The sequence below is a fragment of the Macaca fascicularis genome, chromosome 3, assembly GCF_037993035.2.
Source record: "Macaca fascicularis isolate 582-1 chromosome 3, T2T-MFA8v1.1".
In the NCBI taxonomy this organism is placed as follows: Eukaryota; Metazoa; Chordata; class Mammalia; order Primates; family Cercopithecidae; genus Macaca; species Macaca fascicularis.
Window position 1 is genome coordinate 46,867,130 of NC_088377.1, and position 26,061 is coordinate 46,893,190.

The 26,061-nt window shown below is 47.1% G+C and overlaps 1 protein-coding gene and 1 pseudogene across 2 annotated transcripts in view; one reads left to right on the forward strand and one right to left on the reverse strand.

Moving 5' to 3' along the window:
- Nucleotides 1-26,061, reverse strand: part of BAIAP2L1 (BAR/IMD domain containing adaptor protein 2 like 1) — a 113,889-nt gene that overhangs the window by 24,614 nt on the left and 63,214 nt on the right. For both annotated transcript variants that reach the window (XM_045389471.3, XM_074034441.1), the window contains exons 4-7: nucleotides 6,929-6,990; nucleotides 6,750-6,821; nucleotides 4,147-4,284; nucleotides 2,387-2,539 (exon numbers count right to left, since the gene is read on the reverse strand). In XM_045389471.3, coding sequence (XP_045245406.2) covers nucleotides 2,387-2,539; nucleotides 4,147-4,284; nucleotides 6,750-6,821; nucleotides 6,929-6,990 — 425 coding nt within the window. The remainder of the gene's footprint in view (nucleotides 1-2,386; nucleotides 2,540-4,146; nucleotides 4,285-6,749; nucleotides 6,822-6,928; nucleotides 6,991-26,061) is intronic.
- Nucleotides 11,043-11,092, forward strand: LOC123572629 (U7 small nuclear RNA; annotated as a pseudogene).

A 26,061-nucleotide genomic window follows, 5' to 3' on the forward strand; every position in this document is an offset into this window, starting at 1 on the left:
TCAAGAGTGGTGGGGGCTGATGTCAGTCCTGGGGAAGGGCAAAGCCCCCCTCACACCACCCTTGTCCCCAAATGTCACCCTGACACACTAAGTCAGTGCGACGCCACCCCCAACTGTCACCCTGACACTCTGCAGCACGGTGGACCAGCTGCTTGGGCCTGCTTCATCCCAACTCCACAGAAAGGACTGGGGCGCTTTAGCTGGATTAAGGGAAGTCATAAAACCAGTTTTCAGATACTTGAAGAAACTTCCAGTATAGAAAGGAGCAGTTTTGGTCTGCATCACTCTATAAAAGCATTACTGGGACTCATGGTTAAGTCTAAGAAAGACTGCTGATAACTGGAGCTCCCTGAAAAGGGGCCAGGCTGCCTCATGACACGGCGGGGCACCACGCAGGAAGAGAACCTCGAGGTCACCTCTGTCCTCTCCAGCCTGCGACCCCGGTGCCACAGGATGCCCTCACTCTGGGAAGAGAAGATTCTGAAGTGAACTCTACATTCCCGGAACTAGTACAGATGTGCTGTTGACAAGAGTGATCACCTAATACAGCAATTATTTCCTTTGCTGTAACCATTCTGTTCTTTTTTGAGAGAGGATTTTGGCTCTGTCACCCAGGCTGGAGTGCAATGGCACGATCACAGCTCACTGCAACCTCGAACTCCTGGGCTCAAACAATCCTTTCACCTCAGTCACCTGACTAGCTGGGGCCACAGGTGCACACCACCACACCTGGCTAATTAAAACTTTTTTTTTTTTTTGGAGAGACAGGGTCTCGCTATGTTGCCCAGGCTGGTCTGGAACTCCTGGGCTCAAGTGATCCTCCTGCCCTGGTTCCCAAAGAGCTGGGATTATAGGCGTGAGCCACTGTGCCTGGCCTGCTGTACGAATTTTAAATCTTATTTAGTTTAGGGAGCTGAATATCCCTTTTTCTTTTTTTTTTTTTTTTTTTGAGACAGAGTCTTGCTGGAGTGCAGTGGTGCGATCTGGGCTCACTGCAACCTCTGCCTCCTGGGTTCGAGCAATTCTCCTGCCTCAGTCTCCTGAGTAGCTGGGATTACAGGTGCCCACCACCACATATGATTAATTTTTATAGTTTTAGTAGAGACAGGGTTTCACCACGTTGGCCAGGCTGGTCTCAAACTCCTGACCTCAAGTGATTCACCCACCTTGGTCTCCCAGAGTGTTGGGATTACAGGCGTGAGCCACCATGCCCAGTCCTGAATATTCCTTAAAGTTGTAAAAAGTTTATAGAAAACACAACATTTGCATACATACAAGGCCAAGGTATTTTTCCTTTAAAACAAAGACAAAGTTGACTTACATTCAAGCTCTTGCAAAGCTTCTCCTATTTTGGAACACTCTCTAACTTTACTATGAACAAAAATGAATTTCTGACCTCAATCAGTGCTAGTTTTGGATGTTTACAAAGGCCCAACAGAGTTCATAATGTAAAACAAAGGAAAGGAAATGTGACGTGTGTTGCATAATGATTCCTGGAGGTTCGAACCTCCCAGCTGAGTGTGTTGGAAGGAGGGTGATGAGGTCATTCAGTTGAAGAAACCAGGAACCAACGCAACCAAGAGGAATGAACACATCGCTGAGCCCAGCCGTCCTGAGGTGCGTGAATGGCGGCCCGTGGGCTGGGGCAGAGCTGCCCGTGACCCCCGGACATAGACCCATGAAGGGAGCATCTCAAATTGCCCAGGTGGCGTAGACCTGGGTCCGCTGGGACTCACCGGCAGCCATGGTGAAGACAGTGATGCTGAGGACACATCAGAAAGGGCCTGGGGAAAGCTGACTTGCAGGTGAGAAGAGCAAACGTGCTATTTTTCAATGATGAAGCATTATTTTATGGAGGACTTTAAATATGGATGTATTATTAATTAATTAAACATTATACATGGACATTTGACCATTTCAGCTATATTTCTATAAGTTTATATGTTCAAGTTGGCCAAAAATAGTTTCTCTGGAATCTTTTCATTGGCAAAATGGCCCACTGCTTTATATTGGGCCTGTGTGGAAACTGGGTGGCGTGCATGTATGTGTATCTCTGTATGTATGGACTGATTGAGACAGGGTCCTGCTCTGTTGCTCAGGCTGGAGTGCGGTGGCACAATCATAGCTCACTGCAGCCTCAACTTCCGAGGCTCAAGGGATCCTCCCACGTCAGCCTCCTGAGTAGTTGGGACTACAGGCACATGCTACTATGCCTGGCTAGTTTTTTTTTATTTTTTATAGACACAGAGTTCTGCCATGTTGCCCAGGCCCACCTCAGCCTCCCAAAGTGCTGGGATTACAAGCGGGAGCCATGGCCCAGTCTTCTGGGACATTTAAATATGAAATAAAGTTATTAATACTCAAGGCAATTTGCCACCACACCCACCTGTAAGTGATAATAATGTATGTGGTTTGTAAAGCCACAGTGCTTATCAACCAGAAAGCAGAAGCGCCTCTTCTCTTCAAGCAGAGCTTCTTTGCAACCATCTGCAATGAATTTCTGGATTTCACTCTGACGAGAAGTAACGGTCTCCACGTACTAAAAAAAACAGTAATTACCTAAGTATGACATGAGCATCAGATAGCGTGCAGCCTGACGTTTATCTTCTGCCATCTTTATGCCTGCTTTATTTGAATAGTAGAGTAAATACATGAGAGGAAAGAATGCTGTAACCTGACCTAAGTAGATACCATCATTCTCCTTGAGGTCCCTGACTCATGTGCAGAGAGAAGTTGCCCTAGGGCTTGACATTCCCAAGGGGCGATTTGCACAAATATTATTTTGTACTCCAGAGATATGAATGTGTCCTGCTGGAAAGCACCATGTGCTTTGGAACCAGAAAGTTCCTGGTTCAAACCCAGTTCCAAATGCCAACAATACGTGATATGGTTTGGCTGTGTCCCCACCCAAATCTCATCTTGATTTGTAGCTCCCATAGTTCCTATGTGTTTCGGGAGGGACCTGGTGGGAGGTAACTGATTCATGGGGGCAGGCCTTTCCCGTGCTATTCTTGTGATAGTGAAGAAGTCTCACAAGATTTGGTGGTTTCATAAGGGGTCATTTCCTGCACAAGCTCTCTCTTTGCCTGCTGCCATCCGTGTAAGACGTGACTTGCTCCTCCTTCCCTTCCACCACGGTTGTGAGGCCTCCCCAGCCATGTGGAACTGTGAGTTCATTAAACCTCTTTCTTTTGTAAATTGCCCAGTCTCAGGGTATGTCTTTATCAGCAGCATGAAAACAGACTAATAAAATATGATTTAACCTAAGTCTCATTTTTCCCATCTGTACAATGGGAACAGTAACACTGATCATGGAGAACCCCTTCTTTCAGAGCCAGGAGAAAAAGCCCATGTTTTGGCAGGAGGTCACGGATTAATTATACTTAACTCTGGAAAACTCTACAGCCTTCAGCTCTCAGTCAAAATGCTTATTTTTAAAAACTGATAGATTATATTTATATATTTACAGAGCGCACGTGATAATGATAAAGCAGGGTCCTTGGGTGTCCATCACCTCAAGTTCTTATTACTTCTATGTGTTGGGAACATTCCAAGACCTCTCTTCTAACTATTTTGAAATAAACAATGCATTGCCATTAACTATAGTCACCCTACTCTGCTACTGGACACTAGAACTTATTTCTTTTATCCAACTGTATGTTTGGACCCATTAACCAACCTCTCCTTCATCCACCCCCCAGTCAACACACTGACCATCCTCAGCTATCTACAGAATGAAATGTAACCATCATTATACTTCCCAATTCCATGAGATCAACTTCAAAACTCTTCTTTTTTTGAGATGGAGTCTTGCTCTGTCACCCAGGCTGGAGTGCAGTGGCATAATCTCGGCTCACTGCAACCTCTGCCTCCCAAGTTCAAGCAATTCTCCTGCCTCAGCCTCCTGAGTAGCTGGGACTACAGGTACCTGCCATCACCCTAGCTAATTTTTGTACTTTTAGTAGAGGCAAGGTTTCACCACATTGGCCAGGCTGGTCTTGAACTCCTGACCTCATATGATCTCACTGCCTTGGCCTCCCAAAGTGCTGGGATTACATGCGTGAGCCACCGCGCCCGGCCAACCTCCTCTTAAACTGTACAAATTGTCAACAACAAAAGAAAACAAGATATTGCTGAAAAGCTCACCTCAATTTCTTTGTGTTCATATTTGAGTGCGTTTCGGCCTCCTTGGCTTTTCCTTCTGATCTTCTTCAACTCAGCCTGGGATTTCTCCAAAGACTCTAATTTATTCTTGTGTTCTGTTTGGTATCTTTTTAGAGTTGCCTGTAAGTTAAATTGCTGTGCTTATTACCACACAAATTGTCACAGTTGCTTTTGCTCACACTTCCACTGTGTATGGCTCAACAGCGCCCTGACACCCTCACTTCACGGCATCCTCAACGCTGGCTGGGGCCCCAACACCCACACCAGTTCACACCATCCTCCTGCTGGCCGGGGTCCCCACACCCACACTTCACACCATCCTCAGGCTGACCAGGGCCCTCATCCCTCAGTTCACACCATCTCCATGTTGGCTGGGACCCTCATCACACAGTTCACATCATCCTCACACTGCCCAGGGCCCACACTCCTCATTTCACACCATCCTTATGCTGGCTGGGACCATCACCCCGCAGTTCACACCGTCGGCATGTTGGCTGGGACCCTCACCCCGCAGTTCACATCATCCTTACACTGGCCGGGGCCCTCATTTCACACCATTCTTATGCTGGCTGGAGCCCTCACTCTGCAGTTCACACCATCTGCACGATGGCTGGGACCCTCAGTCTGAGGTTCACACCATCCACACACTGGTGAGAACCCTCACCCCTCAGTTCACACGGCCCCCTTCATTCAACTTTAACGTCTTGGCTTTGTTCTAAAGGTTATTGCTTAAATGAGGAGCCCTGACCAGAAGGCAGGTCTCTGAGGACATCTTCTCTTTCTTTTATTCCTTCTTTCCTCAAAGGCTTTTTGATGCTGGGTAGTTAACTTTCCTCTGCCACTCAAAGTCTCCAAGTCCCATCCAAAGCACTTAGCCACCAAGGTGGTTGCAGCAAGCCGAGATAGCACCACTGCACTCTTCGCCTCCCAGGTTCAAGCGATTCTCGTGCCTCAGCCTCTCGAGTAGCTGGGATTACAGGCGCACACCACCACGCCCGGCTGTATTTTTAGTAGAGACAGGGTTTCACCATGTCAGCCAGGCTGGTCTCGAACTCCTGACCTCGGGATCCACCCACCTTGGCCTCCCAAAGTGCTGGGATTACAGGCATGAGCCACCGCACCCAGCGAACACAGGGTCTTAAACAGACCTGCATCAGAATTCAAATTCCTGTTTTCCGTATAATCTGTGAAGTGCAAATAAGAAGGGTGTCTGGCCAGGTGCGGTGGCTCACGTCTCTAATCCCAGCACTTTGGGAGGCTGAGGCGGGTGGATCTCGAGGTCAGAAGTTCGAGACCAGGCTGGCTAATATGGTGAAACTCCATCTCTCTACTAAAAAATACAAAAATCAGTGGGGTGGGGGGGTGAACACCTGTAATCCCAGCTAATTGGGAGGCTGAGGTAGGACAATCACTGGAACCCAGGAGGCGGAGGCTGCAGTGAGCCGAGATTGCGCCACTGCACTTCCAGCCTGGGCAACAGAGCAAGACTCCATCTCAAAAAAAAAAAAAAAAAAAAAGAAGGGTAAAGGATAACAATCAGATACTGCATGTAAATCACTTGGCATGAAACGCACCTTAGCAGCTGTCCCGGTCCTGTGGCCTCCTGCCGGGAGTGTGAAGCCAGGCAGCAGGCCTCACGAGGACCACAGGGGAGGGATGATTTCAGGGCAACTCACACACTCACTGCCACACGGGGGTCTTGGTGAGCAGAAAGGGGACTTTGGGTGGCAGGAGAAAGTTAAGTACTCTATAGCAGCAAGGGAAGATGGCAAGAGCCCTCAATACTGGGGCAGCAGGGTCACCCTGAAGGGGACCTGGAGAAACCTGCTGGAATGGACAACAGTGGACAGAGAAGGGGCGCCATGCAGGAGCGGTCTCTGCAGATGGGTCTGGGCGCGTCCGGGCACTCTCCCGCACACCACCCACAGCCTGAAGCGCTGCTGGCTTAGGAAGTGTTATGTCTGCACCAGCTGCAGTGACACAAGCACAGATGTCCTACAGCGTGAATGTGCTCTGTGAAGACAATGCTTTCTGGAAGCAGCGTGATTTCTGGCAATACTTTTTCCTATGTTTTTTTTTTTTTTTTTTTTGAGATGGAGTCTAGCTCTATCGCTTAGGCTGGAGTGCAGTGGCGCCATCTCGGCTCACTGCAAACTCCGCCTCCCGGGTTCATGCCATTCTCGTGCCTCAGCCTCCTGAGTAGCTGGGATGACAGGTAACGTGCCACCATGCTTGGCTAATTTTTTTTGTATTTTGAGTAGAGATGGGGTTTCACTATGTTGGCCAGGCTGGTCTTGAACTACTGACCTCAAGTGATCCACCCACCTTGGCCTCCCAAAGTGCTGGGATTACAGGCATGAGCCACCGCACCTGGCCCCTATGCTTTCTAATAGAGACCCCAAGTGTTACCAAAAACCGGCCCATGCAGCCCAAAGGGAGCTTGTCAGTTTCATGCATCTGGGTATCATCAACACGGAGCCTTCGCTCCTTTCTGCTACTGATGAGTCAACAGTGGGAATGAGTTCTCCTCAGGGTGGGAGGTCAGGCAGCCCAAGGCTGGGGCTGGAGGAGAACCATGCACTTACGTTCATATATTTCACGTCAAGTTCTATCTTCTTCTCCAGCTCATGGATAATCTCTTTGTGGAATTTTTTAAACTGTTAACAGAAGGAAATAAATTCACACCAGATTTGAGACTTTAAGCAAAGTAAGTTCTAAAACCTAAAACAAGTGTATTTTGCAAATAGAAACACAGATCACGTACATTTTCATCAAGACTCTCGTTGAGTTTCTTGTGGGTACTTGAAATCTCTATGAGGACATGTCCTGGGAACAAAACCAGATATGTTAGCAGAAAGCCATTGCATATTTTTTTTTGTTTTGAGGTGGAGTTTTTGCTCCGTTGCCCAGGCTGGAGTGCAATGGCACAATCTTGGCTTGCTGCGACCTCCGCCTCCCGGGTTCAAACAATTCTCCTGCCTCAGCCTCCCAAGTAGCTGGATTACAGGCGTGTACCACCATGCCCGGCTAATTTTTTGCATTTTTAGTAGAGATGGGGTTTCACAGTGTTGACCAGGCTGGTCTCGAACTCCTGACCTCAGATGATCAACTGTCTTGGCCTCTCAAAGTTCTCGGATTACAGGTGTGAGCCACTGCGCCCGGCCCATTGCACAGTTTTGTAAAGTATTAGGGAAAGTAAAACAGAGCAGGGAAACACAGAAATACACTGCCCTCAGGGTCTCTAAGCATCACCCCCGAGACACATCAGGAGCACGATGGGGTCCCCACAGTGGCTTCCAGGGGGACACAGCTGAGAGCAAACGGCTTCTACGACATAATCAATCAGACTCTTCAAACTCACATTCAAACTCTCATGCAAACTCTCTTCAAATTCACATGAGTCTTTCTGTTTTATCTTTTGTTTTTTGAGTCAGAGTCTGGCTCTGTCACTCAGGCTGGAGTGCAGTGGCATGACCTTGGCTCACTGCAGCCTCCACCTCCTGGGTTCAAGCTATCCTTCCACCTCAGCCTCCCAAGTAGCTGGAACTCCAGGTGTGCACCACCACACCCAGCTATTTTTTTGGGATATTTTGTGGGGAGGGGTTTTCACCATGTTGCCCAGGTTGGTCTTGAACTTCCGACCTCAAGTGACCCGCCCACCTCAGCATCCCAAAGTGCTGGGATGACAGGTGTGAGCCACTATGCCTGGACCGCGTGGCCCTTTCTGTATTTACTTGTTCCTGAAGCCGAGTTCTGTACATGATTTAAATTTTGAAAGTGTCTCACAAATGATTACTTTGGTCATCACAGAAGATAACTCTAAGAATAAACAATGATTTATTTTTATCGAATCCCCAGAGTAATCGGATTATCTGTCAGGCACGAGAGATAAAGGCTATTTCTTTTTTCTCATGTTAGTTCTTACAATGTTTTGGAAAATCCTAACGCCAGGGGAACCCGCAGCAGGAAGAGTGCTCAGCCTGCCTCTCCTGGGAATACACCAGCCCCTGAAACCAAGTACAGTCACGTGACAGGGAAGATGTCTAGGACAAAGGCGCCCACCGCCGAGGGCAGCAATCAGGCCCTTGGGTTTGCAATCACATCTCTGCAGTGTGTGCCAGTGCACCAGCTCTCTGCTACCTTTCTACAGGTGACATCTGATAAAGGTGAACGAGGGCCTCTCTCTGCCAACTTATCTGCAGGAACCAAATGGGTTTCCTAGGGTCTGACACCTAAGAAATGGGAGAAACACATAGAATCATCTGGAACTACCGTTACCACCACCATCAAACAATGCCGACCAACAGCAAAATGTGCCAGTGGACCATCCTACAGCTCAGCGGCCAGATGAAAAGGAATTCCAGGCCGGGAGTGGTGACTCACGCCTGTCATCCCAGCACTTTGGGAGGCTGAGGTGGGCGGATCACTAGGTAAGGAGATCAAGACCATCCTGGCCAACATGATGAAACCCCGTCTCTATTAAAAATACAAAAATTAGCTGGACATGATGGTGCGTGCCTGTAATCCCAGCTACTCTGGAGGCTGAGGTGGGAGAATTGCTTGAACCCGGGAGGTGGAGGATGCAGTGAGCCGGGATTGCGCCACTGCGCTCCAGCCTGGGTGACAGCGTGAGACCCTGTATCCCCGCCCTCCAAAAAAGGAATTCTAGCAGGGAACTGAGAGGCTGCAGGGGAGGAATCTGAATGAGGACTGTGGTAGAATATGGGGAGAGAGAGAAAGCACAGACTGGACTATGGCCTCAGCTACGATCGCCATATGACCCTATTGTGTTCTGTTCTAGGGACATCTGAGTCTCACACTGGCCACCCAGGCTTCCCTTGTCCCAGGTTAGCATTCAACCCTTGCTGAACACAGCCACGCAGATGTCCCATCGGGCACACCTCATCCTCAACATGTCTCGAAGTGACCTCTCTGGCTGCCCTGCATTCTCTAATTCCAGCTCTCAGCTGCCAGCCAGCCAAGGGTCAACCTCTCGCCCACGTGTAATACCTGATGACTAAGACTCTCTCCCTTGGGGATACGAGGCCATCATCGGAGCCACCTGTAGGGTGCAGCCATGTCCCTTCCCAAGCTCTGTGATCTCTTCCTTGCCCAGGACAGAAGGCATGGGGAATGGCGTGTGAAGTCACCAAGACATGTTCACTTGGTGATCTGTTCCACCAGAGGTGGCTGAGGATTCTCCCATCCACCCCCAGCCCCCAGCACTCACGTCCTACCATGTGGGCTTTCGAGGAGGTCCTCTCTCAAGCCTGCCCAACCCCAACGCCTGCTTCCATCCCTCATCCTCTCTCTGGACTCCCAGCTTGTCGCTTCCCGGATCACCTTCCTCACAGATGCCAGGGATCTTTCCAAATGCAGGCGTAACATGTCACTCCCCTCCTCCCCCCATGGTGTTCCAGGGAAACCAGCTCCCTTGCTGTACTTCAGAGCCCTCTGCAAACGGTGCTGCCTAGACAAGGTGGGGTCAGAAGCTCTCAGAGAGGCAGAGCTTGCAGGGCTTGTGACAGGTATATAACCTAGTCCCTAAGCCCTGTGGGATTTTATGGTGCTCTGATGGAGGAACTCAACTCGATGGCTAAACACGGGGAGTAAAGACAGAATCATCCCAGCGCTCAGGGCTCCACCCTCTGAGTAAGCGAGCTTCCCACTCCACATCCTTAACAACGCCAGCTTCCTCTTCCAGAACGTGGCACGAGAAAACCAACAGACCAGAATTCTTCGCAAAAGCCACCTGCACACGGCCGAAAGCATAATTCCACGGACATGCCATTTTACAGCCCCTCGGTCCATTCAGATACAATCTCAGTTACTTTCACATCTATTTTAAACCCACAAACAATTCCTCATTGGGGATGAAATATAAACAACAACAAAATCCACTCCAGTTATTTAGAAAATCAGACATTCTATTCTTGGCAAGGGAGATCTACTTAAAAAAAAATAAAAACGTCTAAAAATAATGTGGCTCAAAGCATTCGGTGATTTGAGCTAGAGGAAACGCATTCACATTTTTTTCTCATACTGTTCTCTTTCATGAACTTTATTTCCATAACTTTATATAATGTGGATCTCTGGGAAGCATGCTGCCAAAACCAAGGTGTGTGCTAGGGTGGACGCCAACACTGCTGAACCTGGTGCTCTGGCCTGGCCGGGCTCCTGGGCACGCTCCATGCTCCTGCCCGTGGCTTCCCGCCGCGCAGGGGAGAGGCGCAGTGAAGCAGCTCTTTCACTCTGCGGGCAGGCGGGCAACACCTGGCCTTGTTATTCCTGTCCCTCACTGCTCCTGGAATTCAGATGCCCGCCTCACAGCAGCTGCCGCCGCGGAGTCCGCGGTCACAGAAAGGATTAACACACATCTTGGCTGCAATTCTGCAAGCAGCCGAAAGTGTATCTTGAAGCGGAAGATGAAAACACCCTTTATGTTCCATCTGCAGAAGCTTCATCTTAAATAGAGCAAGTGTTACTTTATGTTTAAAATGCGATGCCACGTGGGTTTGTTTGCTCTTAGTTCGGTAACCTACTTTTTCATAAATTACATTTGAGAAGGAAAAAAAAAAACAAACCCTGAAAATATTTGAGGGTGAGGCGAAGCAGGCATAGCCCGGACTCAGATGAAGCAGAGCTAAGTATGCGCCCCGACAAGAACCACACCACTGTGCTGTGCACACTGGGGCGCCTGCTTCCTTTTCCCCCGGTTATGTTTGGAGTCACCCTTTGGGAAGGAACTCAGCGCCGTACTGTGATTCAGTCTGAGTAAGGGGCAATATACACGTATTTCAAAAGCATGAACTCGACATAACTCAAAGACATTTTCTACCCTCAATTTTTTCTCAATATTTGCATAAATAATTCACACAGAGTGTTACAGCTTTATGAGAGTTTGTCTAGCAGGTTGTGGAAATCCCCAACAAAAAAGAATGGTTAATGGTGGCATCACTCTCATTTTAGAAACTGTGAACAAATATGCCCAACATTTTGGACAATATTGCATAAAGAGATGCATTTAGCCAATAGGTGGTATGAACTTAAAACATAACGTTAAAGAATAAAACTTCAGGAAAATTATTGGTATGAACTCATAGAACATTTTCACTGGAAACACAGGGCCAGGCGTGGTGGCTTAAGTCCCAGCACTTTGTGGGGTTCAGGCGGGAGGATCACTTGAGGCCAGAAGTTCAAGACCAGCCTGGGCAACATAGTGAGACCCTCGTCTCTATCAAAAAAAAAAAAAAAATTAAAAATTAGCTGGGCTTCATGGAACATGCCTGTAGTCCCAGCTACTCAGGAGGCTGAGGCAGGTGGATCACTTGAGCCCAGGAGTTCGAGGCTGCAGTGAGCTATGATGGCACCACTGTGCTACAGCCTGGGAGATAGAGCAAGACCCTGTCTCCAAAAAGAAAAAGAATACAGTCATAGGACTATTAATATATTATCTTCATCAGTTCACAGTACAAATTTAGAGGAACCAGATGGAGATTACTAATGTACCTGAACTGCATAGGACATGTAGGCATAAAGATTCTTTCCATTTACATCTGATAATGGATAATCAGAACCTGCTTTATTTCCAGAGAACACAGAACAACGCCTGAGTCATGCACTTCCTACACTTCACTGCAAGTGGAATCAGACGGTAAAAAGTGGAAGCAGCCAATCTAGTACTGTTCTAAAGCTATGCTGCACAGATTAAAGTAAAATTGATTAATAATATCATTGGAGGTCAGGTGCAGTGGCTCATGCCTGTAATCCTAGCACTTTGGGAGGCTGAGGCAGGCAGATCACAAGGTCAGGAGTTCGAGACTAGCCTGGCCAATATGGTGACACCCCATCTCTACTAAAAATACAAAAATTAGCTAAGCGTGGTGGCAGGCGCCTGTGGTCCCACCTACTAGGGAGGCTGAGGCAGGAGAATCACTTGAACCTGGGGAGGCAGAGATGGCAGTGAGCCAAGATCATGCTACTGTACTTCAGCCTGAGCAAGAGTGAGGCTCTATCTCTTAAAAAAAAAAAAAAAAAAAAAAAAAAAATCATTGGAGGCCAGGTGCAGTGGCTCACGCCTATAATCCCAGCACTTTGGGAAGCCAGGGTAGGTGGATCACTTGAGGTCAGTAGTTCAAGACCAGCCTGGCCAACATGGGAAAAACCCCATCTCCACTAAAAACACAAAAATTAGCCAGGCGTGGTGGCGCACGCCTGTAATCGCAACTGCTCGGGAGGCTGAGGCAGGAGAAGTGCTTGAACACGGGAAGCAGAGGCTGCAGTGAGCCAAGGTCGTGCTACTGCACTCCAGCCCGGGTGACAGAGTAAGACTTCATCTCAAAAAATATATATGCATGAAAAAATAATAAAAATAAAAACGTCATTGGAAGAAGGACTGATTTTTTCTGACAATTTTCCAAGTTTCAAATGGGATGAGGCGAAAACAGGGGAAGTAAAAGCAAACCGCTCCCCAACACACACACATGATGCGTTAAATAAATGAGTATGGGCTCTGAAGAGTAGAATCACCCACACTGAATCAGTGTGGAGGCAGATTAGCAACCACAAACGTGACCAAATTCGAAAGGCTCTGTCAGCATCTGAGAACTTGCAGTCCCTGGACGCAGCTGGAGGTAAGGTGCCCTCCTCCGGTTAGTACCAACACTGTACAAGTTGGGTGCGGTGGCTCACACCTGTAATCACAGCTCCCAGTTTTGGGAGGCCAAGGCAGGAGGATCGCTTGAGCCCAGGATATGGGCAACACAGTGAAATCCCATCTCTACAAAAGATACAAAGGGGCCGGGCGCAGTGGCTCAAGCCTGTAATCCCAGCACTTTGGGAAGCCGAGATGGTGGATCACGAGGTCAGGAGATTGAGACCATCCTGGCTAACATGGTGAAACCCCATCTCTACTAAAAAATACAAAAAAACTAGCTGGGCGAGGTGGCAGGCGCCTGTAGTCCCAGCTACTCGGGAGGCTGAGGCAGGAGAATGGCGTAAACCCGGGAGGCGGAGCTTGCAGTGAGCTGAGATCCAGCCACTGCACTCCAGCCTAGGCGACAGAGTGAGACCCCATCTCAAAAAAAAAAAGATACAAAGATAAGCTAGGTGTGGTGCGTGCCGTGCCTGTGGTCCCAGCTACTCGGGAGGCTGGGGCGGGAGGATCACTTGAGCCCAGGAGGTTGAGGCTACAGTGAGCCATGACTGTGCCACTGTACTCCAGCCTGGGCAACAGAGCAAGGCGCTGTCTCAAAAAAACAAAACAAAAACACGTACAAACAACCAATGTGTGTGTAGGGGTGACCCCAAATAAGTGATAGGGTGAGCGTTGCATGGATCATTCCTCTGTGTCTAGCTGCTGGCTTAAACAACAGCAGCAGCACATCCTAATCAATGTCTTACACGGAGACTGTAGTTACTCTGCACTGTGCTCAAAACTTACTCACTTAACTAGCGGGTATGCCACAAGAGCCAGCTTGAAGGAGCTAGTACTGGCCGTGAAGCAGCTCATACTGGGACAACTTGAGCACCAAAATAGTTAAGGCAGTCATAAATTATAAGTCATTGAAAAGTCTAGGAATCCACGAGTCCACAGTCAACAGATTAGAAAAAAGAAATGGGGGACCAGGGGCGGCTCTTGCTAGAAGTAGAGTTGCACAGAGCCAATCAGTAAATGAAGAGGGAGTAAAGAGATGGAAAATCAACACCACAGGGCAGGGAAGACTTGTCTGGGCAGAAATCATCAACAGATGCTCAACTAGGGCACGAGTGTTGACGAGGAAAGAGATTTGCATGGTTTGAAAGTGTTTTCCCCACCAATTGCTTACGAGTCGTGACTAAAAAAAAAAAAAAAAAAAAAAAAAAATCCTTAACCATCCAGTGTAGAGATCAGACAACACCTTCAATGGACAATCAAAACATAACAAATGAGAGGAAAATGAACACTGTGTGCTCAAATTTTATACTCAGCAAACACAAAATGACTTGGACAGTATTCTAGCTGAGACCACACAATCTGAATCCAATCAGGGAGATCCGGTATTTAAAAGTGAGGATCCTGGCCGGGCATGGTGGCTCATGCTTGGAATCCCAGCACTCTGGGAGGCCAAGACAGGTGGATTGCCTGAGGTCAGGAGTTCGAGACCAGCCTGGTCAACATGATGAAATCTCTGTCTCTATTAAAAATACAAAAATTAGCCGGGTATGGTGGTGCGTATCTATAATTCCAGCTACTTGGGAAGCAGAAGCATGAGAATTGCTTGAACTTGGGAGGCAGAGGTTGCAGTAAGCTGAGATCACGCCACTGTACTCCAGCCTGGGCAAGAGAGCAAGACCCTGTCTCAAAAACAAAATGAAACAAAACTAAACAAAAAAAGGCAGGCATGGTTGGCTCACGCCTATAATCCCAACACTTTTGGAGGCTGAGGCAGGTGAATCACCTGAAGTCAGGAGTTTGAGACCAGCCTGGCCAACATGGTGAAACTGTCTCTACTAAAAATACAAAATTAGCCGGGCATGGTGGTGCACACCTGTAATCCCATCTACTAGACAGGAGAATCACTTGAAGCTGGGAGGCAGAGGTAGCAGTGAGCTGAGATCGGACCACTGCACTCCAGCCTGGGCGAAAAGAGCAAAACTCTGTCTTCAAAAAAACAAAAAGGAAGATTTTGTATTCCTGACTATTCATCCTTGTTTAGAATTTCTTTTTCTTTTTTTTTGAGACGGAGTCTCACGCTGTTGCCCAGGCTGGAGTGCAGTGGCGCGATCTCGGCTCACTGCAAGCTCCGCCTCCTGGGTTCACGCCATTCTCCTGCCTCAGTCTCCTGAGTAGCTGGGACTACAGGCGCCCGCCACCGCACCCGGCTAATTTTTTGTATTTTTAGTAGAGACGGGGTTTCACTGTGGTCTCGATCTCCTGACCTTGTGATCCGCCCGCCTCGGCCTCCCAAAGTGCTGGGATTACAGGCTTGAGCCACCGCGCCCGGCCTAGAATTTCTGATATGGGTTCATGCCTGTGCCAATTCTTTACTGCAGTACTAAATGGATTTACTTATTTCTTTTTAGAGAGGAATAAAATGATTTCATCTACCTCCGGCAGTTAATCCAGTGCTTGCTGAGGGAGGTAAGGGGGAAAATGGAGAAATGTGTTAACAGGAGAAATATTTTCAACATTTTGCTTCACAGCGAAGTCCCTGGCAACCTCCATTTTAGAAAATGATAGACATGGCTGGAGACGTGTCTCCAAAAAGAGTTGCAACCAGAAATCCGAACACTGTTTTTTTTTCTTGGAGGATGGGTTCCCTTTTAGACACAGCACAAATACAACTTCATCTTATATATAAGTCTAGAATGGATTGCTCAGAGGACATTGATTTTTTTCATACTAAAAAGTCAGAAGCGACTGCTGACCTCTGAGTAATATAATACAAGATCTTTAGGAAGAAGAGCTCATGAGGAAGATGGGAAGGCTGGCCTGAGGAGGTTGGAGAAAGGCCAGGCGCTGTGAAAGGGAAAAGATTGGATGCAGCTTCAGAAGGCAGAAGCTTCTGGATCATCGGCCTCTACAGAGACTCAAGGACACGAAGACGGGCAAAGGTCACAGCATCCGCAGGAAGATGCAATGATGTCAGACGGGCCTCTTAGTACCTGTGCATCCCCGGGAAATCCCATCACCTCTTTCTGCAGTATCTCTTGGAGCTGTGGTATTCTCATCTGTGCAGAGTGCCTGCTCCACAGGTTTCGGGGGGTACCGTCTTTCCAGTGTTCTGGAGAGAAACACTGGCTGCTGAGGTGCCCCAGTCTAGTCACATGGAGCAAATGGGTTCAATAACGCACTGGCTTGCACCTGCAGTCCCAGCTACTTGGGAGGCTGAGGTGGGAAGACTGCTTGAGCCCAGGAGTTCGAGACCAGCCTGGGAACATGGCAAGATCCCATCTCACACACACACACACAAAATTCAGAACACACACTAACAAAAATGGGCCCACACACTCCTCAACAGGCCATTTTCTGGGTACTTGTTTTCTGGAAATAAAATCCACACATGCGATTGTTCAGCCTGTAGTCAGCATTGTTTGGTGCACTTTCCATGTATCCATCTATATATTCAGCTCGACACTTCTGTCATAGGCTTTCTTTCCCCAGTCCCAGAGTCCTCAAAGGAAAAACTGTCAATCTCCTATTACCTAAGGGAACATACCTGTAGAATATACTCTCTTTTCCTCTATCTCTTAAGACCTTAAACAGAATACTGAGCACCTCAGTCTGAAGTGCTGACATTTCTCCTATAGTTTAAGTTGCAGCCATCAGGACTGATCCATCAGAGAACACACACAGCTGGTCACTGTTGATGCAAAAACAATCGCAAAGGCACTTCCGGTTTCCACTCCAGCACGTCTAAGAGCTTGGAGGTCGTCACTCCCTTATAACAAAATAAGCTAAACAAATGGAAACAAGCTAAAATAAGAAACAGTGATTCTGAGATTCATGACAGAATTAAGCTCACAGGGTAAAGATGTGCCCTGAAAACTAGACAGACAGGTGGATGCAGAGACTCACAGTTCACACGGAGCAGAGACCAATGCTGGGGCCATTCCTGGCAGAAACTCTTACACTGCAATGATGAATTGCTGGGGGCTTGGCATGGAGGAGTCTGAGAGTTCAAAACTTCAGGGGGTCAGTCCTTGGGGGCAGTCCCCACACTTTCATGAGTTTTATGTCTAGAAGTCCCACCACCTTCTCACCGGGGAGGTTGGAGAAGATTCCCCTGGGGCTTCTGGTGGAGGCGGTGGGAGGCAAACATTCTAAAGTATGCCCAGAGCTTTGTTCTGTTCCAGCTATGTTCTCTGTACGGAAGGCCAGGCCTCAAGGGAATCTGCTGTAATAAAGCCTTATCCGACCAGGGAAAGGGCGACTTGCTAACTCCAGCCCCCTCCAGTCTTCCTGTCTCAAGCAGAGGGAGGGAAAAAAAAAAAAAAAGACTCAGAAACTCTTCTGAAAGGCATCCCAGGAACTCTGGCCTATCACTCCACACCCATCCAAACACAGGGATTTAAACATAAGAGGAAGATTCTTCCCTTCCCCAGTACTTGACCACCAAGTTAACCATCAACATGGCTCCGGGACAGTATCTGTGGGTTACAGCACAGAGTCATACGTAAGACACAGGCTTCATTTAGAAGAATTTTCTTGGGAAAACCAAAGACAACAACAGAGACAAAAAAACAAGGACATCGGAGGAAAATCGAAGCCTCTGACTCTGCTACAGATACAGCTTCCTCTATCGTTAAATCCATGCTAACTCCTAGCCAGATAAACACAAATCCTCACACACAAGGCTCATCTACCTCAGTTCCTATTACCCGACACATCATGAAGCTTCTAAAAGCAACAAACATTACAGGCATGCTAAGAAAAAACAATCTGAAGAGACAAAGCAAGCATCAGAACCAGATTCAGATGTGGGAGAGAATCTGGAATTATCAGACAGAGAACTGCCAAGCACTATGACTAATACGCTGAGGGTTCCATTGGAAAAAGTGGGCATTACGCAAGAAGAGATGGGTAATGGAAGCAGAGAGATGGTGTGTTAGTCCGTTTTGTGTTGCTTATAAAGAATACCTGAGCCTGGGTAATTCATTAATAAAGGAGGTTTAGGCTGGGCGTGGTGACTCACACCTGTAATGCCAGCACTTTGGGAGATCGAGGCGGGTGGATCATCTGAGGTCAGGAGTTCGAGACCAGCCGGACCAATATGATGAAACCCTGTCTCTGCTAAAAACACAAAACTAGCTGGGCATGGTGGCACATGCCTGTAATCCCAGCTAATCAGGAGGCTGAGGCAGAAGAATTGCTTGAACCCAAGAGGTGGAGGTCGCAGTGAGCCGAGATCGTGCCATTGCACTCCAGCCTGGGTGACAGAGCAAAACTCTGTTTCTAAAAACATAATAAAAATAAAAAATCAAGGAGGTTTATTTGGCTGATGGTTCTGCGTGGTACCAGCATCTGTTTGGCTTCTGGTGAGCCCTCAGGAAACTTTTACTCAAGGCAGAAGGCAAAGTTGGCACAGGTATGTCACATGGTGAGAGAGGGAACAGGAGAGTTGGAGGGGTGCCCTCTCTGTTAAGCAACCAGATTTTTTTTTTTTTTTTTGAGACGGAGTCTTGCTCTGTCGCCCAGGCTGCAGTGCAGTGTCATGATCTCAGCTCACTGCAAGCCCCGCCTCCCAGGTTCATGCCATTCTCCTGCCTCAGCCTCCTGAGTAGCTGGGACTATAGGCGCCCGCCACCACGCCCAGCTAATTTTTTGTATTTTTAGTAGAGATGGGGTTTCACCGTGTTAGCCAGGATGGTCTCAATCTCCTGACCTTATAATCTACCTGCCTTGGCCTCCCACGGTGCTGGGATTACAGGCGTGAGCCACCACGCCCGGCAAGCAACCAGATCTTTATGTGGCCTAATACGGTGAGAACTCACTTATTACTGCAACGAGGGCACCAAGCCATTCACAAAGGATCTGCCCCCATGACACAAATACCTCCCACTAGGCCCCACCTCCAATAGTGGTGGCCACATTTCAACATAAAATTTGGAGCAGACAAATATCCAAAATATATCAAATAGAAACTCAAAGATTCAAAAAGAAATACTAGAAATCAAAAACACTGAAATGAAGAAACAAAGAATGCCTTTGATAAGTTCACCAGTAGACTGGACACGACCAAGGGAAGGATGAATGAGCTTGAACATATGTCAGCATAAACTTCCGAAACTGAAATGCAAGGAGAACAAAGAATGACAAATGAAACAGAATATCCAAGAACTGTGGGGAAATTACAAAAGGTGTAAATACCCATAATGGAAATACCAGGAGAAAAAGAGAGAAGGGAACAAAAAGAATACAAACTGATGTGATAATATCTGAGAATCTTCCAGAGTTAATGACAGACACCAAACCATAGACCCGAAAAGCTCAGAGAACACAAGACAGGATGAATACTAGAAAATCTACACCTTCGTATAGCATATTCAAACTGTAGATTAGCAAAAAGAAAAATCTTTTTTTTTTTTTGAGACCGAGTCTCACTCTGTCGCCCAGGCTGGAGTGCAATGGCGCGATCTTGGCTCACCGTGACCTCCGCCTCCCGGGTTCAAGTGATTCTCCTGCCTCAGCCTCCTGAGTAGCTGGGATTACAGGCGTGCACCACCATACCCAGCTAATTTTGTAACTTTAGTAGAGATGGGGGTTTCACCATGTTGGCCAGGGTGTGTTTCGAAATCCTGACCTCAGGTGATCCACCCACCTCAGCTTCCCAAAGTGCTTGGATTATAGGCGTGAGCCACCGTGCCCGGCCAAGAAAAATCTTAAAAGAAGCCAGAGGAAAAGAGCACCTTGCTTCTAGAAGAACAATGATAATAATGACATCTGACTTCTATTTACAAACCATGCAAGCAAGAAGAGAGTGGAGTAAAATACTTAAGTGTTGTAAGAAAAAAATTCACCAACATAGAATTCTTCAGTAAAATCATCCTTCAAAAGTGAGGAAGAGATAAAGACATTCTCAGACAAACAAAAACTGAGGGAATTGGTTGCCAGTAGGTCTGACTTGCGAAAAGATGCTAAAAGAAGTTCTTCAGAAACAAAAATCACATAGGTCAGAACTTTGAATCTACATAAAGAAAGGAACAGGGCTGGGGGCGGTGGCTCACACCTGTAATTCCAGCACTTTTGGGAGGCTGAGGCGGGCGGATCACTTGAGGCCAGGAGTTCGAGACCAGCTTGGCCAACATGGTGGAACTTTGTCTCTACCAAAAATATAAAAATTAGCCAGGTGTGGTGGCGCACGCCTGTAATCCCAGCTACTCAGGAGGCTGAGGCATAAGAATTGCTTGAACCTGGGAGGCGGAGGTTGTAGTGTCCCACGTTCTCTCCACTGCACTGTAGCCTGGGTGACAGAGCATTCCATGTCAAAAAAAAAAAAAAAAAAAAAAAAAAAGACAACATTCTGGATATTTTAATGTCACATATTTTCAGTGAGGTACGATGTAGTCTTCCAATACCTAAGGTAGTATTTAGTAAAGATGTCTCCTCCAAAAAGTGTAACAAAGTATTCAGGCCCAGCGCGGTGGCTCATACCCTCATACCGGTAATCCTAGCACTTTGGGAGGCTGAGGAGGGTGAATCACAAGGTCAGGAGTTCGAGACCAGCCTGGCCAACAGAGTGAAACCCCGTCCCTACTAAAAATACAAAAAATTAGCTGGGCCTAGTGGTGGGCGCCTATAATCCTAGCTACTCAGGAGGCTGAGGCAGAAGAATCACTTGAACCCAGGAGGCAGAGGTTGCAGTGAGCCAAGATCGCGCCACTGCACTCCAGCCCAGGCTACAGAAGTGAGACTCCGTCTCCAAAAAAAAAAAAAAAAAGTATTCATTATATGAAAGAGTAGGGAGACCCAGGGCTTAGGTGACAATTCTCTTATTAGGACTGACAAATTGATTCAGGAAGGAAATTAAATGTTTATTTCCCACTTGCCTTTTGATTAGCAATTAAACTGACTTAGTGTATCTACTCTACACAAGTACTGTTGAGTTAAAGCACAGGATTTGCAATAAAGAGAAAATATTTCCCAAGTTGGGTTTTAATGCACTAGTCTTATTTTAGCTAAAAGGACAATGTTAATTTATTCAACTGTATCAATTATGTATCACAAATAATTGATCAATTTTGCATCTATACACAGATGACGAGTGCTTGTTTCCTTTCTATTTTTTTGAGACGGAACAGAGTCTCACTCCGTCACACATGCTGGAGTGCAGTGGCGTGACCTCAGCTCAGGGCAACCTCTGCCTCCTGGGTTCAAGCCATCCTCCTGCCTCAGTCTTACGAGTAGCTGGGACTACAGGGATGCACCACCACGCCCGGCTACTTTTTGTATTTTTAGTAGAGACTGGGTTTTGCCATGTTGGCCAGGCTGGTCTTGAACTCCTGACCTCATGTGATCCACCCGCCTCAGTCTCCCAAAGTGCTGGGATTACAGGCGTGAGCCACCACGCCCAGCGGCACTCGTTTTCTTTATATCTGAATGTAACACAACATTAAAAGATTAAGAGTTTTCTACAACTTATTATATCGAGTAAATTAGCATTAATTATTCATCTTCCTTCTTCACTGATTAGTAGATGAAGGTTAAAATACAACCATTTTCATGCTAACAAAAATAAAAACAGGTGGATTATCAATAATGAATAAGGCTGACAACGACTTATTCCCTATGATACTACTAATTAACTGTAGGCATTTTTATTCAAGGCTTAAAAAATGCTACATCTGGACTTTTAAACATTTCTTTAAAAATATTAAAATATGGGGCTGGGCATGGTGGCTCACGCCTGTAATCCCAGCACTTAGGGAGGCCAAGGTGGGTGGATCACCTGAGGTCAGGAGTTCGAGAACAGCCTGGCCAATATGGCGGAACCCCGTCTACTAAAAATACAAAAATTAGCCGGGCATGGTGGCACGTGACTGTAATGCCCGCTACTCAGGAGGCTGAGGCAGGAGAATTACTTGAATCCGGGAGGCAGAGGTTGCAGTGAGCTGAGATCGCACCACTGCACTGCAGCCTGGGTGACAGAGCAAGATACTGTCTCAAAAAAATAAAAATAAAAATAAAAATAAAAATAAATAAATAAACCTGCTGTCAGGGTGCGGAGGCTCACGCCTGTAATCCCAGCACTCTGGGAGGCCTAGACGGGTGGATCACCCGAGGTAAGGAGTTTGAGACCAGCCTGGCCAACATGGCAAAATCCCATCTCTACTTAAAAAAAAAAAAAAAACAAAAATTAGCTGGGAATGGTGGCATGTGCCTGTAATCCCAGCTACTTGGGAGGCTGAGGCAGGAGAATCGCTTGGGCCTGGGAGGTGGAGGTTGCAGTGAGCAGTGATCACGCACTGCACTCCAGCCTGGGTTACAGAATGAGACTTTGTCTCAAAAAAAAAAAAAAAAAAGTCAGGTGGCATCCCTCCTCAGTTGACAACCTCCAGAGGCCCCACCTGCACCCGGGGTTAAGAGGTAGAGCCCTTGCCAGGACCCTCGAAGCCCTACACGACCCAGCCTCGTGCCTTCTGTCTGCAGACCTCATCCTTGCCTGCCCCTCAGCCACACTGGCGTACATGCGTGACCCAAGCCCACTAAAGCCTCAGGGCCTTTGCACTTGCCAGCTCCCACTAGAATGTTCTCCCCAGACACCTGCCTGATGAGTTCCCCCAATGCATGTCCCTGACCACCCTACCTAAGCCAGCTGCATCCCACCCCTTCTATCACTCGGTGGCCCCTTGCCTTTCTACTACCTGGATATTAGACTTGTTTATCTGTCCACCCCACTAGAATGTTAGTTCCCTGATGGCAGGGACTTCTGTTTCATTGATTTATCCCTAGTGACTAGAACAATGCCTACAAGACAGGCCATGCGCATTTAAATGAGCACACTGGGCTGGGCGCGGTGGCTTATGCCTATACTCCCAGCACTTTGGGAGGCCGAGACGGGTGAATCACCTGAGGTCAGGAGTTCAAGACCAGCCTGGCCAACATGGTGAAACCCCATCTCTACTAAAAATACAAAAAATTAGCTGGGTGTGGTGGTGGGCTCCTGTAATCCCAGCTACTCCGGAGGCTGAGGCAGGAGAATCACCAGAACCTGGGAGGTGGAGGTTATAGTAAGCTGAGATCGCGCCACTGCACTCCAGCCTGGGCAACAGAGCAAGATTTTGTCTCAAAATAAATAAATAAATAAATGAGCACACTGATATTTAAATATGAAAGAAAAACTACTGCAATTTCTTATTAGATATTTGGTTTTATGTCCTTTTCAGAATAGCAAGAGATAACTACCCACCCCCTCAAACTAAGGGACAATTTTCCCCACGAACCAAGAAGACACAAACTCTGTACCCAATCCCAGTACTCCAGTCTTCATCTTCCTCCCTGGCTCACGGCTCCACGGTGGTGCCAAGGCTCATGTGTGGAATGTTACATTTTAAAAAGCAGTGCACAAAGTCTATAGGCACAGGTTTTAATTATGTAAAAACAGGCATTTAAAAATAATAGAGAGAGAAATTGAGTTTGATGTTTATTAGGTTCATTTCTCAGTAAAGGTATACATTTAAAAAACACATAAAGCATATTTTAATTCCCATTTTAAAATGAAAGTATGTTTCTAAGCTTCCTGGGGGACTTGTAAGCTATTTTAAAATGTTAATATGAAATGGGAAATTAGGCAGGAGAATAAACATGGCATAAGATTAAAATGTTTAATCAAATATATTAAGGAGAAAAAGAGAGACCTCAGTAGGTCACAAATTTCTATAGTTATAAAAATGGAAGCTACTAACAGCCCTGCCTTCGAGTTTAAATGCCTGAGTCACACAGATCACCTTCAGTGCACCCAAGAGTTATAGGAACAGACTTACTCTGGAGTCTAAAAGTCCAGCTTCGTTGTAGAGCTCACCATTTAATGTGCCTCTTTAGTCACCTAGTAATTGTTATTTTACCTTTGAACCCATACTTCTAAGATATTAGTCAGTTTTGTTTTAAATAACTCAAAACCTTTTAGTCCTAGTAATACTAATTCGTATTTCAATTTGAAACAAGAACATACAAACCCAGAATCTGCAGCCTGGCACACAAAATAATGAGGCTCCATAAGGGTTTTTTGTTTGTTTGTTTGCTTTTTTGAGACAGAGTCTCGCTCTGTCACTCAGGCTGGAGTACACTGGCACGATCTCGGCTCACTGCAACCTCTGCCTTCTGGGTTCAAGCAATTCTGTCTCAGCCTCCCGAGTAGCTGGGACTGACTACAGGTGCCTACCACCACGCCTGGCTAACTTTTGTATTTTTAGTAGAGACAGGGTTTCACCATATTGGTCAGGCTGGTCTTAAACTCCTGACCTCAGGTGATCTGCCCGCCTCGGCTTCCTAAAGTGCTGGGACTACAGGCGTGAACCATCGTGCCCGGCCAAGTTTTTAAAAATTTATCTTCGGCCAGGCGCGGCAGCTCACGCCTGTAATCCCAGCAGCACTTTGGGAGGCTGAGGCGTGCGGATCACGAGGTCAGGAGATCGAGACCATCCTGGCTGACACAGTGAAAACCCATCTCTACTAAAAAATACAAAAAATTAGCTGGGTGTGGTGGTGGGCGCCTGTAGTCCCAGCTACTCGGGAGGCTGAGGCAGGAGAATGCTGTGAACCCAGGAGGAGGAGCTGGCAGTGAGCCGAGATGGCGCCACTGTACTCCAGCCTGGGCGACAGAGCAAGACTCCATCTCTGGGGGGGGAAAAAATGATCTCCCATGATCCTCTCCATGAGCCCTAAATCCCAGGTCAGTGGAAATATCCCATCCCCTCTCTCTGTTCCCTTCCCCAGAAAATATCACCCTTTCCACTTCCAATGCTGACCATGGGGATATTACACATCACCTGACACTCAGTTTCCCTCCACTCCCACATAGGTGGGATCATCTCTTCCCATGAAATTCTGTAGCCTTTGTATCATTTTACTCTTGCATTCCACCCTTAATAGTATTAAAACTATGTGTATAAATGTGCACATGTGTATGTGTATATTTTTTCATCATCTCCTTTACTGCACTGCAGATATCTTGAAGGTGGGGACCAAGTCTTATTAACACTGTAAATGAGGACCTTGATTTCAAGAAAGCCCAGATAAACCCGATTCATTGGATTAGAGCGCAATACTCTCATCTGATACACTCATTTAGTCAATCAACAAACATTTCTAAACTCATCCTTAACTACATCCAATTCTCATATCCTTGCCTCACGAGAAGTTATCACTGAGGTGGGCAGGGGTGGCACAGGTGTGGTAACTGCTGCTAGCTACCCTGCTTGTATCCCCCTCCAGCAGATGCCAATGAAGGACCACTGGGACACCTTCCCTCAGCTTCAGTCCTGTTCTTGAGACATTGCAGCAGCACAGCCGTTCACAGTTCCTGTCCGGGTTTTACAGAAGGGCTTGTCCCAAGGCCATTTTTTATTCTGAACCAAATTCTGGCTTCCTGGATCCTCCTTCAATTGGACTGAAGGAATGATACACAGGTCTAAATCCTCCTCTCCGCAGCCATAAAAAGGGAAATCATGTCTTCTGCATGGATGCAGCTGGAGGCCAGTATCCTTAGTGAATTAACGCAGGAACAGAAATCCAAATACCGCATATCTCACTTATAAGTGGGAGCTCCACATTGGGTCCTCGTGGACATAAAGATGGGAACCACAGACACTGGGGACTATGAGCGGGGGTGGGAGAGAGGGGAATAAGGGTTGAAAAAGTAACTATTGTGTGCTATGCTCACTACCTGGGTGACAGGATCAGTCATACTCCAAACTTCCGCATCACACGATATACCCAGGTAACAAACCCACGCATGCACCCCCCGAGTCAAAATACAAGTTGAAAGTAAAATAAATAAATGCATAAATAGGCCAGGCGTGGTGGCTCACGCCGGTAATCCCAGCACTTTGGGAGGCTGAGGCGGGTGAATCACTTGAGGTCAGGAGTTCCAGACCAGCCTGGCCAACATGGTGGAACGCTGTCTCTACTAAAAGTACAAAAATTAGCCGGGTGTGGTGGCAGGCACCTCTAGTCCCAGCTACTCGGGAGGCTGAGGCAGAATGGGGTGAACCCAGGAGGCGGAGCTTGCAGTGAGTGGAGATCACGCCACTGCACTCCAGCCTGGGCGACACAGTGAGACTTGGTCTCAAAAAAAAAAAAAAAAAAAAAAAAAAAAAAAAAAAAAAAAAAAAGAAAAGAAAAGAAAAAGAAAATGAAGTGCCCTATAAGGTTTTAGAAGGAGTGAAGAGACTGGAAAGGTCTAAGGTTGAGCGCTG